At 33.8% G+C, this 19,626-nt stretch overlaps 1 protein-coding gene across 1 annotated transcript in view; it reads left to right on the top strand.

Moving 5' to 3' along the window:
- The window catches only part of RABGAP1 (RAB GTPase activating protein 1), a 136,761-nt gene that overhangs the window by 34,088 nt on the left and 83,047 nt on the right, over positions 1–19,626 (top strand). The window contains exons 6-11 of the mRNA XM_060014185.1: positions 2,602–2,712; positions 3,098–3,164; positions 3,849–3,951; positions 4,581–4,750; positions 15,015–15,189; positions 18,885–18,978. Coding sequence (XP_059870168.1) covers positions 2,602–2,712; positions 3,098–3,164; positions 3,849–3,951; positions 4,581–4,750; positions 15,015–15,189; positions 18,885–18,978 — 720 coding nt within the window. The remainder of the gene's footprint in view (positions 1–2,601; positions 2,713–3,097; positions 3,165–3,848; positions 3,952–4,580; positions 4,751–15,014; positions 15,190–18,884; positions 18,979–19,626) is intronic.

Here is a 19,626-nt window from a genome sequence, read left to right as displayed (position 1 = left end):
TCTCCCTCAAGAGACTTTGGAATTGTCATGCCATCTGGTGGCCAATTTAGTGTACAATGCAGCTTCAACTTTGATTTGTACAATCAAGTGTGAGGCCTTGTGCTCTATGCTTTCTTATTAGCTATATTTCTGTTCTCACAGCAACACTGTGATGTGGTGCTTTCTGCAGTATGCATTCCTGTACTGGGAAGTAGAAACTGTAATCTATAAACCTTGTAATAATTTTTGTCCTTTTTAAGAAACTGAACAGTTTGTTTAAACAGTTTTTTCCCTTTATTAAAAATATTTATGTAGATCACTTATAAACCCCAGTTATGAATAGGAAAGATTTCTAAGATCTCTCAGAAGAGAAGCACTAGGATAATTTCTCCTCCTTCTGAGATCAGGTATATTCTAAGTAGAAAGGTAACGATCACAAATATCCCTGGTCTGTTCACCTGTATAGCAAGGAAATGCTATACAGAAAACCCCTGGATGGTCATTTTTTTTTCACATTTGTTAGGGCTTTGTTATCTTTTTGTTGCATTGTTTTCCTGAATTTATAGTTACAGTAGAAAATAGTGTTGTGTGACCTAATACACTGATGAAATCATTGACAAGTATGCCTGTCTTCATCAGATTTGAACTTTTCAAATGCAGTTCCTTTCATCCAGTGATTCTGTAGTATGTCTAGGAATTTACAGAAACAGTCATTGCGGTGCCAAAAGAGTTATCAGCATGAACATTCCCCTTAACACAATAATAGCAAAATTAAAAAGTGGAAATTAAATGTTGACCAGAATAGAATGGTAAAAATACGATGCATTTCACAAAATATACACATATCAAATCGTTATGTTGTAAACCTGAAACTAATGTTGTATGTCAGTTACACCTAAAAAAAGATACAATGGTATACCCATATGACTTACCACCTATTTAAAAAATATATGTATATATAGTTAGCCATAGTACAAGATAGACTGTGGTTTCGCCATAGCATAAATATAGACCAAGTGCCGTGGCAAGAATTAATGCTCTTCTTTTCATTCCTGAAAAAGTATAATCCTATATTATTAAAATTAGAAACCTGCATTTCAGTTTAGTCCTTAGGAAAATGGAGCATTTTCATTTATATCATTCAAAACACTTCGTTCTGATCTTATTTAATCTGCAAAGTACCCCATTTGATATTGTCCTTATTTTATAGGTAAAGAAAGCCAGGGAAGATAACCTGGATGTCTGCTTCTTAATTTACACAATAGGAATTAAATGTAAAATTACTTGGTTGGATCCATTCATTCAATGATAGTGATAAGACCAGAAATACAGTCTAGACCCCCCAACATCAGTGAAGTGAACCTCCACTGCTTATACTCTCCACCCTGCTTCCTATTAATGTAGCTTTTCCTTGCCCTTCAGAGTCAGGACACCAGAGATAACTTTATTTCCACTGTTGTTGTTTTAAATACTGCTGAGAGATGAGATTATATTAATTTATACTTAAATATCCACAGAACATAGAGACTAGTGTATCTAATATAAATTAAAATCTGAGATCTGTCCATATCCTCATAGGTGAAAATTCTGTCAGCCACAAATATTTGACAGTTTGGTATGCAGAAGTTTTTCTTGCATGTTGGTCATTTTTAGACTCTTATGCTAAGATTCTTTGATTTTCTAATCTCAGCGTTATCACATGTTCTTGAATTGGTTACTGGTGTAGTAGTGCAGATGGGATTCAAACTAATTTTATTTCTTCAGAGCCAATTTTTAGTTTGAGTAGGTACTCAGAGCTCTCATGTAGCCTTTTATATTATCTTCTAATGGTTCTATTGTTATTATCTTAAAGTTGTACAGTAATAAGGCACAGTTTAGATTTGCTGTATATTGGCTGATTGCTGTAGCAGATTTGTAAGCCTTTGAGAACAAAGGAGCTAGAGAAATGGTGGGTGGGAGACCAGGGGATTATTTTGGTAAACTGTCATTTAGAGAATATTTTCAACTGTTTTCTTAAGGTGATGTTTAACTGCATCATTAATGTTATTTTTATAGTTATTACACATGCTTACAGTAAGGTTATTGCTGCTTAAGGGAAGAATTAGGCAACAGCTTACTGTTGACTATATCTTCCTCATTTCTTGTTTTTTGAAAGCACCTTGTTTTGAAATTCAAAGGATCTATATAATTATCTTTTCTTCATTATATATTTAAACAAATAAGGCATGAATAATTTATTTGTAAAAAACAGTGACTAAATAGAAAGTGAAAAAAACTAACATTTTTTGAGTGCCTTGGAGCTTTATAAATATCTAATTTAATTTTCACAGCAACAAAAAAGAAAAAACTAAAGCCACGTTTTAGGGGTCATAAGAGTGGTTTTGTAGCTTTTATAAATGGTTTCTATAATGGTTTAGTGGATTACATACAGTAATGATGATATTTTCATATCAAGAGGCAGATGATGATTTTTAAATATCTGTTATGATTTGAATACCAGGCATAGAAAAGAATTAAATGTGATTCTTTTCAGTGCCTGATTTTCAAATCATAACAAAAATTGTTCTGGTGTATGTTACGAGAAAGTGCTTTGCAAAATTAATGAAACATGTTGTTCTACAGTGCAGTTCCTAAAGATAAAGACAGACAATGCTTTAAACTACGCCAAGGAATTGATAAAAAGATTGTCATCTATGTGCAACAAACAACTAATAAGGAACTTGCCATTGAAAGGTAAACATTTTTAGTAAGTTTGGCTTAAATATAAATTTTAGTTTTTGTCAGTCTAGTGGAGCAGTCATATACTGTATTCAAAAATGTATTTGCAAAATATTTTGTTCCCTGAGGAATTCTTTTGTTCATTAAAGTGAATACTTCATTCATTTTGAATTATCTCTCATAAATCTTCAGCTAATATGTTGATCTCAACTGTGTGATAACACAAGGCAAACATAAAATTTGTTTATCTCAAAGAAATAAAGATGATTTTGGTAATGCTATTTTATTGATAATTTTAATATGTCCTTTTTTCTATCAAGAAGAATTTTTTTAAAGCGATCTAATTTAAACATCTTTCTGTAGTCTCTTTTCCAAATTTATATCAGTTCTTTTTTTGCAGGTGTTTTGGTCTTCTCCTTAGCCCAGGAAAAGATGTACGAAATAGTGACATGCACTTGTTAGATTTGGTAAGGATTGCTTTTTTTTTTTTAAGTTTATACACTATTTCCTCTATAAAGGTTGTTTCACCAAATCTCAGGTTAAAGCACATTTATGAAGCAATAAACAAAGATAAGGGAATTTCCTTATTTCCTACTTGCTGTTTACTAGTCTGACCTTAGAGCTACTTAGTCTGTCTCAGTTTCTTCATCGTGTAATAGTGAATAATTCTTGTTTATCATGTAGGTTAGACGTGGGAATCAAAGGAGACATTTTGTGAGAGTTATTTGCAAACTATCATGAGCTTTATAAAAGTAGGTGGTGTTCATATTGTTGCTATTATGTGAAAACCTTTGTTTTCATAACTAAATTTATGTAGTAATTACTTACTTGACAGAAGAATTCAACATAGGTTTAGGTAGTAAATTTCCCTAGTGTCTGTACGGTTTGATATGATTTGCAAGCATTTGCTTTATGTATAACTTTTCAGGAGCAGTTGCATAAATAATCGGCACATCTTTAATTTTAACTGTAATCATTTGTATATACTTCTAACTTTTATATGTATATGATCCTGTTTCATATTCTTATATTTTCGTAACCTCTTTTTTTTAAAGGCAGCGGAATGGCGGGTTAGCTGTTTTGTGTGTGTGGTGTTTTTTTTTTTTTTTTTTTTTTTTTTGCATTAATGTTGTTTTTACTCTTTTCTTTAGGAATCTATGGGCAAAAGTTCAGATGGAAAATCCTATGTTATTACTGGGAGCTGGAATCCAAAATCCCCACATTTTCAGATTGTAAATGAAGAAACTCCTAAAGGTGATGCAGATTGCTGACATCATGAACAGAAATTTTAGTCCCAAGGAGATACCCAAATCTTAGCACTACTTATTTGATAAATACTTAGTGTTTACCTACTTCTGATGAAACAAAGGAATTTGAATAGTTTTTTGAGTTTACTGTTAAATTTGACCACTAAACAAAGTATTTTTTCCTCCCTCTCCTTTCTTCATTTTTTCCTTTTCCTGCTTCCTTTTCTATTTATGTACTTTTAAAAAATAAATAATTTTTTTTATTTACAGGCTTCTAAATATTTATTTTATTTTTTATTTACATTTATATTTAATTTAATTTATTTACAGGCTTCTAAATATTACTTGTTTTTGTGGAGAGATAATATATGCACATATAGTTAAAAATTCAAAGGTATCTAGGGAAAAGCAAAAGTTTACCACAGTTCCCAGTGTCCCACCCTAAAGAGCACCACTGTGACCAGTTTCTTGTGTAGCTTTTCAGGTATGCTATGCATAAACAACCTTTTTCAAGATGTTTCATACTCTTCCTGAATGTCATTTAAAGTTTGTAATAGAAGTAATTACTTTTACATTAATCATATGAGCAAATATATTTCCATTTAAAAAATTTGCTTCTGCCTTCTCTCTCCCTAGATAAAGTGCTGTTTATGACGACAGCTGTTGATTTAGTAATAACAGAAGTGCAGGAGCCTGTTCGCTTTCTCCTAGAGACAAAAGTCCGAGTTTGCTCACCTAATGAAAGATTATTCTGGCCCTTCAGCAAACGTAGTACTACTGAAAATTTCTTTTTGAAACTAAAACAGGTACTGTACTTTTCTATAAATATAGATGGGGAAATAAGAGAAATTACTTCTGAGGCTGATACATCATTAATCCAAGCTGTCAATTAGATCTTTAAATAGTTAATGTGTATTTTAAATATAGTAAGAGGAAAATTGTTTTATTTTTACCCACCTGTTTATCATTTTTGTTGCTCTTCACTTCTTCCTGAAGAACCAAGTTTCCATCTAGTCTCACTTGCCTTTAACCTGAAGACCTTCTTTCAGGATTTCTTTTAGTGGAGATCTGTTAGAGACATAACTCTCAGATTTCTTTATCTGAAAATCTTTATTTCACTTTTATTCCAGTAGGATATTTTCACTGGGTATAGGGTTCGGGATTGACAGTTTTTTTACTTTCAGCACTTAAAGATGTCATCCCACAGTCTTGTGGTTCTCATTTTTTTTTTTTTTTAAAGTAAGTATTTTCTTTTTTTTTTTTTTTAATCTGGTTGCACTGGGTCTTAGTTGCATCAGGCTGGCTCCTTGGTTGTGGCATGCAGGCTCCTTAGTTGTGGCATGTGAACTCTTAGTTGGGGCATGCATGTGGGATCTAGTTTCCTGACCATGGATCGAACCCTGGCCCCCTGCATTGGGAGCGTGGAGTCTTATCCACTGTACCACCAGGGAAGTCCCTCTCATTGTTTTTGGTGAGAAGTCAGCATGCATTTATATTATTGTTCCTCTCTTTGTAATGGGTCATTTTCTCTGGCTGCTTTTTTTTTTTTTTGCTGTACGCGCGCCCTCTCACTGTTGTGGCCTCTCCCGTTGTGGAGCACAGGCTCCAGACACGCAGGCTCAGCGGCCATGGCTCATGGGCCCAGCCACTCCGCGGCATGTGGGATCTTCCCAGACCGGGGCACGAACCCGTGTCCCCTGCATCGGCAGGCGGACTCTCAACCACTGCGCCGCCAGGGAAGCCCTATTATTTTTTATCTTTGGTTTTTAGACTTTTATCTATGATGTGCTTAGGTGTGATTTTTCTTTCTGTTTGTCTTGAGATTAGCTGGGCTTCATGAATTTTTAAATTTATGGGTTTGGTTTTTTGTTTTTTTGTTTTTTTTTTTTTTACCATTTTTGGGGGAATTCTGACCCATTATTTCTTCCAACTTTTTTCCCTGCTCCATCTCTCTTCTCTCTCCTTAAGGGATTCCAGTCATACATATTTTTGACCTTTTGATACTATCCCACAGATCTCTGGGGCTCTATTTATTTTTCCAAATATTTTTTGATTTTTTCTTCAGATAGGATACTTTCTGTTGACCTATCTTAAAGTTCGCTTGACTCTTTCATCATCTCCAATCTGTTGTTAACCCCATTCAATGAGTTTTTTAAAAATTTCAGATCTTGTTTTTTTTTTTTCTGGAATGTCCATTTGGTTCTTTTTTAAATAATTTCTGTTTCTTGTGAGATTGCCTCTTTGATCTTTATTTTAAGCAGATCTTCTTTTATATTCTTGAGCATAATTGTAATATAGCTACTTTAAAAATCTTGGGCTGCTAAATCTAATGTCTAGTGAGCCACTTTTTCATGTTTCTTTGTCTAGTAATTTGGGATTATATATTAGACACTTTAAGTGCTAGACTGCAGAGACTGTGTTATGGTCTTCTGAGTACTGAGTGTTTTAAAAAATATATATCAGTTAATTTGGTCAAACTCTATACTCTTTCTTTCCTGTGGCGGGCAGCAGATAAAATTTCTGTTCCCTTCTTTTAGCTTTTTTTTTTTTGGCCCCGGTTGCCCCTCTACTTATTGTTCCTTTCTTTGCCTTCCTTTGTATCAAAACTCCTTGAAAGTAATCAAGTTCGTAGTGACCTAAATTGCTAAATCCAGTGGTCAGTCTGAGTCTTTGTCTTAGTGACGTGTCAGGAGCATTTGATATAGATGATTAACTCCCTCCTTGTTAAATACCCCTCTTTCACTTAACCTTCTGGACATCTCAAATTTACCATGTCCGAAAAGGTGTCATTATCTCATCCCTCACCCCTAAAATGCTCTACCTACCTGTCCTTACCACCTCAGTTTATGGGCATCTTCTTCTAGTAGTTGCTTAGGCCAAGAATTTGACTCTTATTTTTCACACCCCATATCCAGTCTGTCAAGAAATTCTGTTTTCTTTTGAAACATATCTAGAAGCTGACTACTTCTTACCACCTAGATTACATTAACTTCATCTGAATCATTGTTTTCACCTGGATTATTGGAGTAGCCTTTTCACTCATCTCCCTATTTCTATTTTTGTCACCTTTTGATATATTCTCAGTATAGCAGCCTAACATCAAATCACGTCATCTTTCTGCCAAAATTTTCCAATCCTGTTTTACTCCATAAAATCCTAAGTCCTTCTAATAGGTTGTAAGGCTCTATGTGATCTGCTGCCTATTACGTTATAAACGAATTCCTCTCTTTTACTTCTTACTTGCTTCCTCTGCTCTAATCATGCTCTTAGGGCCTTTGCTATCAACTGTTCCTTCTACCTAAAATTCTCTTCCCCTGGATCCCACTTGCTGTTATTCACCTCCTTCAAGTCCTCATCTTCTTCAGGTCCTTGCTTAGATTTACTTCTTAGCAACTCATGACCACCCCCATTTAACACTGCAGTTTGCCTGATTATCCACTGGTGCTGCTGATTCCCTCCCCATTGATATATTTTAAATTTTTTTACAGGGGTGTTAGTTTCCAACATACTGCAAAATATACTTCTTTTTATTTTGATTATTACCTATTTTTCATATAAGAAACCTCTACTAAGGCAGAGGACTTCTAATCTGACTTGTTCACTGGTTTATCCCAAGCATCTAGAACATAATAGTTCTTAATAAATATTTATGAATTAATTTTATTTCATGTAACTCTGAAATTCCATTATACAAGATTATAGGGTTGTATGTGGATTTACTTGAATATACTTTTCTGTAGCAATAAATATTTTAGTTCTAGTGTGTCCAAGTTAGCCCTTTTGGTTATAGTTAGAAAAAGGTAGCAAGCAGAACAGGAATAGAGATTTCTTTTCAGTGTTATCTTAAGAGACAAAGCAAATCTGGGTTTCCTTAGCATTGTTCTCCCAGTTCTTCACTATGAAAGGAGCAAAGGATTAGCGTAGGATTATCATCTAGAACTTGGCTTTTGAGTCAGAGTCCATGGATCTTGCCATTGACTAGTTTTATGACTTTGAGCAAGTTCCTTCAACTCTCTCAGCGTCAGTTTACTCAGCTGTGAAATGGCAGTGATAGAATCTTCCTCATAGTGTTATTGTGACATTAAGTGAAAAACTGTACAACGTACTTGGAATAGTTCCTAGCACATAGTATGTTCTTCATGCATTTTAGCTATTATTATTGAGAGGGACATCAGTGGGACAGCAAAAACACTTAAGTCATGAAATCAGAACAGCATCGATTATTTAGTAGATTAGCCCCAGGGGAAGAATGCTTCAGAAAGAAAACCAATTTACAAGCATTATTTTACAAGTTTAGGGAATGGGTGGAAATGATTCTTAATAGTTTCTAGAGTAAGAGTTAGCAAACAAATTAATTGTATAATATTTTTAGTATAAATTTGTATGTAAAAAATATTCTCTTTAATTAGAATTCTGTTTCTTTAATCTTATCTCAGTGAACATAAGTAAGATTACCCTCATCTTGCTTTTCCCTTGAGGTCTTACGTTATACAGCCATGATTCAAAGATTGCATGCGTTTACAAGAGTATTTCTTCTGTGGGTGATTTAGAATAATGTATCTAATTAGGCTAACAAATGACTTGTCAGGGTAGGCTAGCCAAAAACAGATGTATGCCTGAGACATAGCCTGATAGACTATTCTAGACTCTCTGTTAAAGTTACAAGCTAAACATAGGCTGAGTTGTCAGTATTTTCTTTGCAAAAAGCTGAAGTTTATATGTGGAAGCTGGGAGGAGGGCAGGGAATTCCTGACAATAATCTCTCATTTTTCTCCTTATTTGTATGTCTTGGGGTGGGTCTGAGGGGTAGTCAGGGGGAAAGGAGAGAGGCAGTATGAAGAATTTGAACAGTTTTTTTTTTTTGTCTTAGTGCACTGTTAATTCTCATCCCTTGCAACATAATAAACTAAGTTTATTTATTTCCTCCTTTACGTTCATGGCTTTAAAAATTAGTAGCAGTTACCACTAACTGAGGCCCTCCTGTGGCAATCACTCGACCAGCTACTTTCACTTTTCCTGTCTTATGTAATTTTCATAGTGATCCAGTGAGGATAGTGTTTACATTTTATAGATCCAAAGATGTAAAATAGATTTTACGGGATATCATGTGAGCAAGATTCATACCTAAGCCTTCTAAGAGTCTCAGCCAGGATTCTTCCCAAAGAAACATCCTTCTTTTGTCTTTATTTCTGTAAGAGTATTTTTGGGATTTACTTAAGTCAAATAAAGCATAACTTAAAATTTTAACCTCTTTGCAGTTCTCATTAGACAGAAAAGGAAACACTGCTACAGGCCAAATTTTTAAAATATTCAATATATAGTTTCTGTTTATTGCTGTACGTATGGGAAAACAGTTATAGAAATGTTATTAAAAATACATATTTAAAAATTGATTCTTTTTCCTTTCACTAAAATTATCTGGTGACTCAGTAACTCCTTTTTAGCCTGGAAGCCTTCCCAACTGTGGGGATTCCTATATTAAGATGGCACCATATTAGAGAAACTTTTAAAATTAGTGGGGAATGAAAGAGGAGGAAATGGTCTAAAGACTAGATTTTCCAACAGTAACATAAGGTGAATAAAAGACCAACTAATCATTCTTAAATTCTTAAAATTATAGAATTTTCATTGCTAAAGACAATGTAGGGGTTTTAAAATGTTTTATTTTATTTTATAAATAAAATTTTATAAATGAAGAAGCTGATGTCTGAAAGACTAAGTGATGTGGCCAGTGTCATATAGACAAGTAATTTGTATAACCATCCGTACTGGAAACCCGAGCTTCTATCTCTTTGTAAACCCGAGCTTCTATCTCTTTGTGTATTTGCTCTGTGTGTGTGTGTGTGTGTGTGTGTGTGTGTGTGTGTGTGTGTGTGTGTGTGTGTGTGTGTGTGTGTACGTACATATAGGCACATTTACATGTATGCAGTATACCAGTGTACCTCTCAAGATAGAAAATGCTTTCTGTACCAGAGCTCTTCAACTGCTAAATCAGGAGGCACAGGTTCAGCTATTGCTGGGAAGTATGATCACTTGGTTAAGATGGTGACTACTGGATTTCTCCTTTGTAAAAGTAGATTTTTCTTTCTGCATTTAGCAAATCATCTTTGAGGTGGTACTTTGGCAACTTCCAAATATCCTGTTCCTCAGCACCTTTCTAACTAATGGTTTTAGCATTCATTGATGATCCCTGCCTGAATCAGTTGAGTTCATTCACATATTTTTAATAGTAATGAAACATTACAGGTTTTTTTTCTTTTCTTATACATGTATATGTTTATTAATATTGAATATTTAAATAATAATAATAAATATAAGTTATTTGCTTTATCCTACTTTATCAAAGAGTTAAAAAATATCAGTATTGTAGGAAACACCCTTAATAAGTGATGTTTATTTTATCGCTTCTGGTAAATTTATAACAAAATTTTGTAAACTTGTAAAATGTCTGTTGAGAAAAGGTACTATTATATGGGCTTACAAAACGTAAATTTCAGTTGTTTAAAATTCCAGTGAGGACAAACTTATATTTTAATTTAATACAGTTAACTGATGAGGATAATTAAGCATCAGTTAATAAACTTGCACCATTTCTAAAATATACAAAATGTCACATTGCAATTTATGTACAACTTATATTATACACGTTTCTTTCAATTGGAAATAAAACCCATATTTTAAAATCAATATATACTTTAAAAATGTAAGCATCTAAATGGAAAAGTTTCCAAAATATTTAGTGTATTCAACCTTTTCCATAGATGCTTAAACAAATTTGGGGGAGAAAGAGCTATTAATATAACTGCAATACCTGTGTATTTTTTCACGTTTCTCATTCTGTGTATGTAAAAAATACAGGTATATAATATGAAATTATTTGTATAGTTTTAAATTCCCATTAATTTCCCATTCATTCAAAAAATCAGTATTGCAATTAATATTAAAACTGTTGAGTGAAGTTTAAGATTTTGTGGAACCTCTTTTTGTCCTTTGAACGTGTTCTAATAAGATTATATTCAATAAAATCAGTACTGTTCAAAAGTTAGCTAGAATATTTTCTTTTCGTTGTAGTTCTGTTACCATTTGACATATAGTTAGATTTATTTTCATATTTTTGATTTGGGGGCTTGGGGTATTTTCCTTTTTGGTTTAATTTATTTTTTGAATATTTAAAATACTTATGTGCTACAGAAGTCAAAATTACATAAAAATGTATACTCTTAGATCTTGGTTTCATTCATACCTCCCTTTCCCCAACCCTATAGGTAACCATTATTATTGGTTTCTAGGTTATCTTTCCAGTGTTTCTTTCTGTGAAAATAATAAAATACTTCTATATATTTTTTAACTCCCTTTTAAACAAAAACTAGCATACTATATATATTTTTCTGCACGTTTTTTATCTTAATATATCCTGGTGATCATTCCATATAAGTTTATAGAGACCTTCCTCATTCTTATTAATGACTGCCTACTACTGTGTTTGGATAAATCATGCTTCTTTCAACTAGTCCTTTATTGATTAATAGTTGGATTTTTTCCCAAGCATTTGCTATTCCAAGTAATGTTGCAGTATAGCACTTTGTGCATGTATTTTTTTGATTTTATGAAAGTGCATCTTAGAGTAGATACCTATTGGTGGAATTACTGGCACATGAGGTAATTTGGCATATGTAATTTTGTTATATTTGCCACGTTCCCCTCTATAAAGGTTGTAATCATAGAGATTAGCAGGTATGAGAGTACCTGTTTCTCCAGAGGCTTATCAGCGTGCATTGTCAAACATAAGGATCTGATGGTAGTTTTAATTTATCCTCTGATGAATGAAAACAAGCATTTTGTTTTTTCATATGTGTAGGGGTGATTTTTCTTTCCTTTTCTGTGAATTGTCTCTTCATATTTTTTGCTCTTTGGTTTTGGCCGTTTCCTCTTAATTTTTAGAAGTTCTTTATGAAATCAAAGAGAGTAACCCTTTGAGATATAATTTGCAAATATTTCTCCTGGTTTGTCACTTGTCCTGTGACCTAAATTATGATGAGTCTTTGGGCTTCTTTTGCCACACAATTTCTTTCTTATATACTTGAATTTATCAAGTTTTTCCTTTAAAGCTTCTGGATTTGGGGTCATAATTAGAAATGCTTTCCCTACTCTCAAGTAATAAAGGAATTTATACATTTTCTAGTATTACTTACATGGTTTCATTTGACTACTTTTATTTATATCTCTAATTTATTAGTATCTTATTCTGTTATATAGTGTAAGGTATGGATCTGATGTAATGTTTTTTTCAAATGGCCATCCACTTGTCCCAATACCATTCATTGAAAAGTCTAACTTTTCCCGCAGTGATTTGAGATGTCACCTTTATCATATTATCAGATTTTCATATGTATTTAGAACTTTTGGTTTTTATATTCTTTTTGATTGATCTTTACGTTACTTACTCACTGATACCACACTGTTTTAATTACATAGACATTATGTTTTTATATTTGGTAGGGCTAACTTTCCTCCTCAGCTGTTCTTCTTTTTCTGGATTTTGCTAAATATTCTTGATTGTTTATTTTTCATATAAACTTTAGATTCAACCTTTGTAGCTCTGGAAGAAAATTATTGGTATTTTTATTGGGGAGAATTGAAATCTTTGTGATATTAATATAGAGTCATCTTTTCCAAGAACATGTGATATCTTTCCACTTATTCATGTCTACTTTTTTTTTTTTTGGTCTTTTAAGAGTGCTTTTTAAAAGGTTTTTATTATAGAAAATTCAAATGTACACAGAAATAAAAAGAATAATATAATGGACCCCATGTACTATTACCCAGCTTCAACAATGAGCAACATTTTTAACAGCTGGAGTTCCTGACTTACAGGCAGGGTCCACTTCTTGACTCCATATTTATCTGACTTCAAAAGGGCAGTAGTGCTCTGGTGACTGTCACTCAAAGAGGAGTTTCTAGGTGAAGTGCAATGGTTATTACATTCACATAGTTTCTGGGAAAAAATTTTAAAGGTAAAGAGTTATGTTGATCTTTGAAATGTTTCAGATAGCAATTAACTAATGTTTTAGAGAGTAATTTAAAACAAAACAAAAGTAAATCCTGTTCCCTATCAAAGCATATTTGAAATTAAAAATCATAATTACAAATTCAGAATGAACATATGTCAAAGGTTTAATTTAATTCATTAGGTAGTGAGGGAACCAGTAAGATGGTAAAACTGGTTCTAAGTATTTGAGAAACTTGAGTTTATATAGTCCTTTCTTTAAAAAAAGAAAGAATGTTAGAACAAGATTGCTGGGTTAGAAACAAAACTGGTTAATGTCCTATAGGGTAACCTTTGGGTTATCTTTTCTATTAGATGGAAATCATTTGCATAGCTATTGGACACAAACCTACAGATTAATATGTAACTTCACAGAGTCTGGGTCCTTTAATTAATAATAAGTAATTCAGTCATTTATTCACCTAGAAAATTAAATAATTCTTTGGTGGACATGTTAAAGCCAGCACATCTGGGTCTGTGCGTCAAATCTGGCCTGACACTTGCTTTTATAAAATGCTTTTGAAACACAGCCACACTCGCTGACTATGGCTGCTTTTGCACCATGATGGCAGAGTTGAGTAGTTCCAGCAGAGACTACTGGCCCACATAGCCTAGAATACTTACTTTTTGGCCCTTTACAGAAAAGTTCGCCAATTACTATATTAAACAGTGTTTCAGGATGATATTGAAAGGACATGTTGCCACTACCTAAGCCTTCCAGGATTGCAGTAGTTTTTCTTAAGAACCCAAATGAACATTAGGATGACAGAATCTGGTCTCTGCCTGGTATTTCTGTACCTAATGAACCTCTTATTGCTCCCCCTCTTCTGTATTTTTACTTTATGCATGTATATCTTTCTCTTTGGTGTTGCTACCTTTCTATTCTAGTTGTCTCTGTATCTTTTCCTGTAGTTCTGTCTTGTCCTCCTGCTCTTCTGTATTTCACTTTTTTCCTCCTCCTTAAACTGACTCTAATATGGAATGTTAATATATTTAAATATTGTACTGGTAAAGTATTATATTCCCTACTCTTAATTTTTTATTTTAAGCCCTTTAAAAAAATTTTTTTTTAGCTTATTTATTTTTGGCTGCATTGGGTCTTCATTGCTGTGCACGGGCTTTCTCTAGTTATGGCGAGCAGGGACTACTCTTCGTTGTGATGCGTGGGCTTCTCATTGCGGTGGTTTCTCTTGTTGTGGAGCATGGGCTCTAGGCACTCGGGCTTCTGTAGTTGTGGCACGCGGGCTCAGTAGTTGTGGCTCGCAGGCTCTAGAGCAGAGGCTCAGTAGTTGTGGTGCACGGGCTTAGTTGCTCTGCGGCATGTGGGATCTTCCCGTACCTGGGCTCGAACCCGTGTCCCCTGCATTGGCAGGTGGATTCTTAACCACTGTGCCACCAGGGAAGTCCCTTAATTTTTAACTTAGGTCAATTTAAACTGTTATGTGCTTATCTTAAGATAAACCCAGAATATAAAACAATTTGAGCTATCAAAGATTTTATTTGTTCTATTAATCTCTTTTCTGTCACTTACGTCTCCTCCCACCACCAGTTGTAGCTTTCAGTTGAAGAAAAGTTCCCTATTCTGTTATAATTAAGCGAAGGGATTTGTGGGTGAGGGGCATGGAGATAAGACTTTCTTAGTCCTAAACCTTATGTTTTAGAATATTTCTAAAACATTTTTTTCATGTATAGTTTTATGTAGGAAACCTTGAACAAAACAAAGTAACTGGGAAGCTACAGAACAGTTAAGTTTTTAGTTCACACTTACTAAATATTGGTAGTTGGATGTTTGATGATGCAGTCTGAATACAATAAATAAAATTGCAGAACTAGAGTCCCGCTCAGTAAATATCCTATTTTCCTTTTCCTAAGTCTAAACATATGTTTTTCTATTTAGAAAAGGTTACATTTTGTTTAGATATTTAAAGTAATACCTTTCTATTCTCATATCCTGTATGAAATCAGAAGTAGTGCTCAATTAAAATGTTTTATCCCTTGATAAATAATGTTTTTTCATCTTCAAGATAAAGCAAAAGGAGAGAAAGAACAATACTGACACTTTATATGAAGTTGTATGCTTGGAAAGTGAATCAGAGAGAGAGAGGAGGAAAACTACAGCCAGTCCCTCAATTCGCCTGCCACAGTCTGGATCTCAGAGTTCAATGATTCCTTCTCCTCCAGAAGACGATGAAGAGGAAGGTAAATTGTAGGGAGAGCTTAATTTCTGTTTTGGGGTGGCGGACCATACAGACCTTTACAATTTTATCAGGGAATTGATAAAGTGACATAGTATTTTGAATTCTTTTAAGAGGACTGTGGGAGATTAAAAAGTGATTAACATAGGGCTTTCTTTAAGGTAATTGTAACCAAGTTAGAAAAAAATGAGATTTATAATTAGTCCTTTTTAAAATAATCAGTCTATGCAAGCTTAGTGTATTAATATAGCACATTTTTAGAGCAAATCTGACACAGCTTCCACCTCAATAAATGTTCCCATCTCAACTGATTTATACATTATTGGATTTTCACACTGATAAGTATTAGGAATCAACCAGTTCTTTTTTTTTTCCTCTTTTTTCTTATGGTTATATCTGTAAACTGTTCTATCAGTCTGTGTTAAAAGATACTGTATAAAAGTGAGAAATGAAGGGAAGGAACACAGGAAAAGTGAAAGTTTGGGAAGCATTTTCCAGTTTATAATTTTGTACCAGAGCTTTATTTTTAAGGGCAAAAGCAAGCTGATTATGAGAGGTCATATGAGGCATGCATCTATGTGAGCTTCACAAGAAGTGCTCTAGAAAATTCATAGACGAGAATTCATTTCTCATTGTGGAGTATGTGGTGGAGCACCATGAATAGTTTTTTAGCTGGAACTTTTAAAGTGAAAGGAGAATTCAGGGATAAAGGGGCTGATTTGGGCACTTCTGGCTAAGAAATTACAGTAACAAAAGCATGGAGGTGGCAGGAATGTCTGATTGGGTTAAAAGTAATACATATCCATGACTATATGTCCTTTTTTCAAGTTTAGAGCAAGCTCTTACTCTCCACTATCTGTTGTTCCCTGTAACTTCTGCTTTTTCTGTGACTAATCAGCTTAGGATCATTTATTAGCAATTTTGATGGCCACCAGTTACTAGATACTTAATATGTGGTAGACAGGTACTTTGTTTATAAAGTAAAGTAATACTTTGTTTATGTAGTCCTCACAAATATCCTGAAAAATAGGACTTATTTTGAATATACTTATTTTGAGCATAAGGCAATAGAATCTCAGAAAAGTGAATTTGCCCAGGGTCACAAAAGCCAGAAATTGGCAAGGAGGATTTTAATCCAGGTCTGTGAGTTAATAGTCTGAGCTCTATTCTGTCACCATCTCTGGGCATTTAGTTCACATAAAGCATTTTGAAGTGCAAAGAAAGCACATATGTTGTTTTTGCGAAGTCAGAGATACAATTTATAGTCTTCCTGCAGAGGCGATTTAAGTCATGTTTTAAGGCTGGGAAAGGTGAAATTGTTCCCACTGTTTGAGATTGTCTACTGTATAACTGGTTCTGGAGACTTTCAGTTTCCCTTCTAGGTCAACACTGCTTAAGATGCAGAGCAAATAAGAGTTTATAGAACTTTCCTCCCCTTAAACTCAGCAATTAAAAAACAACACCAAAAATTGAGAAAGGCACTCTATTTATTATGAAACCAGAGACTGTTCAAATCTCCATACTATAGATGTTAAAGGATATCTACCAGTTACAAAGAAATTTGGGCCCAACTAATAGATAACATCAGGATTGAGATGTAGTTCTAATCTCTAGCAGGCATGGATTTTTAATATAATTGAGGGGGTTCAGAAGGCCTGTACTGACAGCTCTTAACTGGGGAGAGGTAAGGACTAACAGCAGTCAGCAGTCCATGGGAGAATCAGGGAACACTAGAACACAAGCTCTGTAAAGGAAGAGAGTGTGTCCTTTTCTGCCCCACATTATTTCCCTGGTGTGTAACCCAATTCCTGGTATATAATAGATGCTCAGTAAATATTGGCAGGATGAGTAACCCTCCTGGGGTCCATTTCCATAGTGAAAAGTTAATGACAGGAGAACTGGGACTGAAGAAGACTTCAGCCATGCCATCTGGTAATTCTCTCTAACCGAGTATACAAACAAGGGAAACTGGTCCTGTTGTGATGTTTGCTCCATGGAAAGAAATGGCTGTAATCCTCTAAAGAGCCTCCTTATCCATAGGACATTTGTGCTCACAGGGCTGGAAGCCAGCAGTTATAAATGAGAGGTGTTCAGAAAACATTCTGAACACATCCAGACAGTAAAAGAGAATTTTGTAAGATAGGTCTTCCTAATCTCTTTAAAGGAATTATCTCTTGTAAATTTTAGTACATTTTTTAGTAGCTGTCGTCCCCCAAAGACGTTGTGTTATATTGACATTTTTAATGAGTAGTTACTTGAGGTATTTAGAAAGTAGGGCCAATTCTGGCAAAATAATGAAGCAGGGGAAGTTTGTCTTAGTGCACTGGAGCCTTTCTCTTTTCCTTATCTATCTGCAGAGGTCTCACTTATATTCAGTCTGTCCTCTTCCGTAACTCACTATGAAAACTGCTGATAATGTTCAAGGCATTATAATGTAAATAAGTTTAATAATAAGTATCCTGGATTTCTGAGCCTTTAAAATCAGTGCTCTCAGATATGCCATCTCTAAACGGATGCCAATTCATGATGTAATCATCAGAGGTGTAAAGATCAAAACTTTTTAAGGCAGGTTAAACCAAAAAATCTAGATACAGCATTGATTGAGGACACATGGAAACAAGTACTGTTGTACCCAACTAGTGCAAATATCAATTGGTAAAACCATTTTGGAAGGCAGTTTGTCAGTAAGTTTCAAAATCCTTAAAAGCATGCATTTTTTAACCCAGGGAGTTCTCTTCTGGGCATATACCCAATAAAAGCAATGAGATATGTTCATCCTCATATTATTTGTAGTAAAAAGTTGAAAACTCACCAAGTGTCCAACAAAAGATGATTATTAAGTAAGTCTTAGTTCATATTTTCCCTCCAATTTCATTACACTTTTCAATTTGTCTCAGATGCCTTTATCATTGCCACTTTTTTCACTGTCTTTATGTCTTATAATCTTTCACTTCATATTCACATTTACATTTCCTAATTACTTGAACTAAGTTTGAAATGATTCATTTTGGTCCTTTTTAAAATATTTTTGTGCTTTCTATTATAAATTATGTCATTGTAGAAAATTTAGAAAGTCATAAAAACATAAAGGAGGAAAAAGAATCATAACTCCATCACTCAGTGTTAATGTCTTGGTATAGTTCATTCCAGACTATTTTCTGTTTTTTAACATAGATTATAATGAAGATTTAGCTCTTATGTTTATTTTTTGTGGTATTTTGCCAGATCATTATGTAAACAAGTGTCAACACAAATTTACATTGTAAACATGTATCATAATTTATTCTGACATTCTCTGCTTTCTTATTTTTGTAGCTTATGCTTAGGTGGTTTGTAATTTTAACTGTTATACATAAGACTGCGATATATTTTCATGTATAAAGCTGTTTGCTTTGGAATAGGTGAGAGAACATACTCATATTTTGAGTCCTATCATTTTATAATTATATGGCTCTTTTCTGCAGTTGACATAATATAGACCTATATGAAAAGCAAAAGAGAATTAAAGAGATTACAACAACATTCCACCTGGGACCATTTTTATTTTCCTCGTACTTATAACTATACACTGAAAGAGAGAAATTATGATACTTTGTTCCCAGTAAAATCTTTCAAATTTGACTGTTATGTTTCCAGGTCATTCTTCTGGCTAGCATAGCCACCTCTGTTATCCTTTTTTGTGTGTTTTGTTTATTAAAGATAACGATGAACCTCTCTTGAGTGGATCTGGTGATGTATCCAAAGAATGTGCAGAGAAAATTCTTGAAACATGGGGAGAACTGCTGTCTAAATGGTAAGTTGTAATAGAATAGTTCTCCTTTTCACCTATAATTCTTATTTTATGGGTATGGAATTTTACCTAACATTATTGAATTTTGGAGCCAATAATAAAAACCTAAGTATGAGGTTCATCTGTTTTTAGAGGTTTATAAGGGTAGTAGTGAAGATCTGAGATCAACTTTCAAAATATCAGAAACCTAATAAATTCACATTGTTGCAGAAAATATTTATTCAAACATGGAAAACATGGGGAGAATAAAAAAGAAAAGAAGTCATTTGTATTAAAGTGGTTAGGAACCACTGACTGGTTAAGATAATACACAGTTGTTAAGACTATAAACAATAATCAGGTTTAGAAGATGCTCACACAGTGCATAGAGCCATGGTAAGAGACTCCAGGTGGGATTTTTCCTTATCTGTGTTATATGCCTCAACTGACAGAGCAGCATGTTATAAACATGGTATATATTAATTGCTCTACCAATTACTTTTCCTACTAACACTTGTAAAATTCAGGAATTTCTCATCAGCTCAAAAGATGGTTTGACAACAAAATTAAACACTATCCTCTAGGCTGTCTAAAGAGAGTACACTACCTTCAGGTATTTATTAATGGTATCAGAGACAATCTGGTAAATCAAGTTGGTGAGACATTTATGTA

This window comes from Delphinus delphis, chromosome 6 (assembly GCF_949987515.2).
Source record: "Delphinus delphis chromosome 6, mDelDel1.2, whole genome shotgun sequence".
NCBI lineage: Eukaryota > Metazoa > Chordata > Mammalia > Artiodactyla > Delphinidae > Delphinus > Delphinus delphis.
The sequence above is the reverse complement of the archived record's forward strand: the minus strand, read 5'-3'. Positions and strand labels throughout refer to the sequence as shown.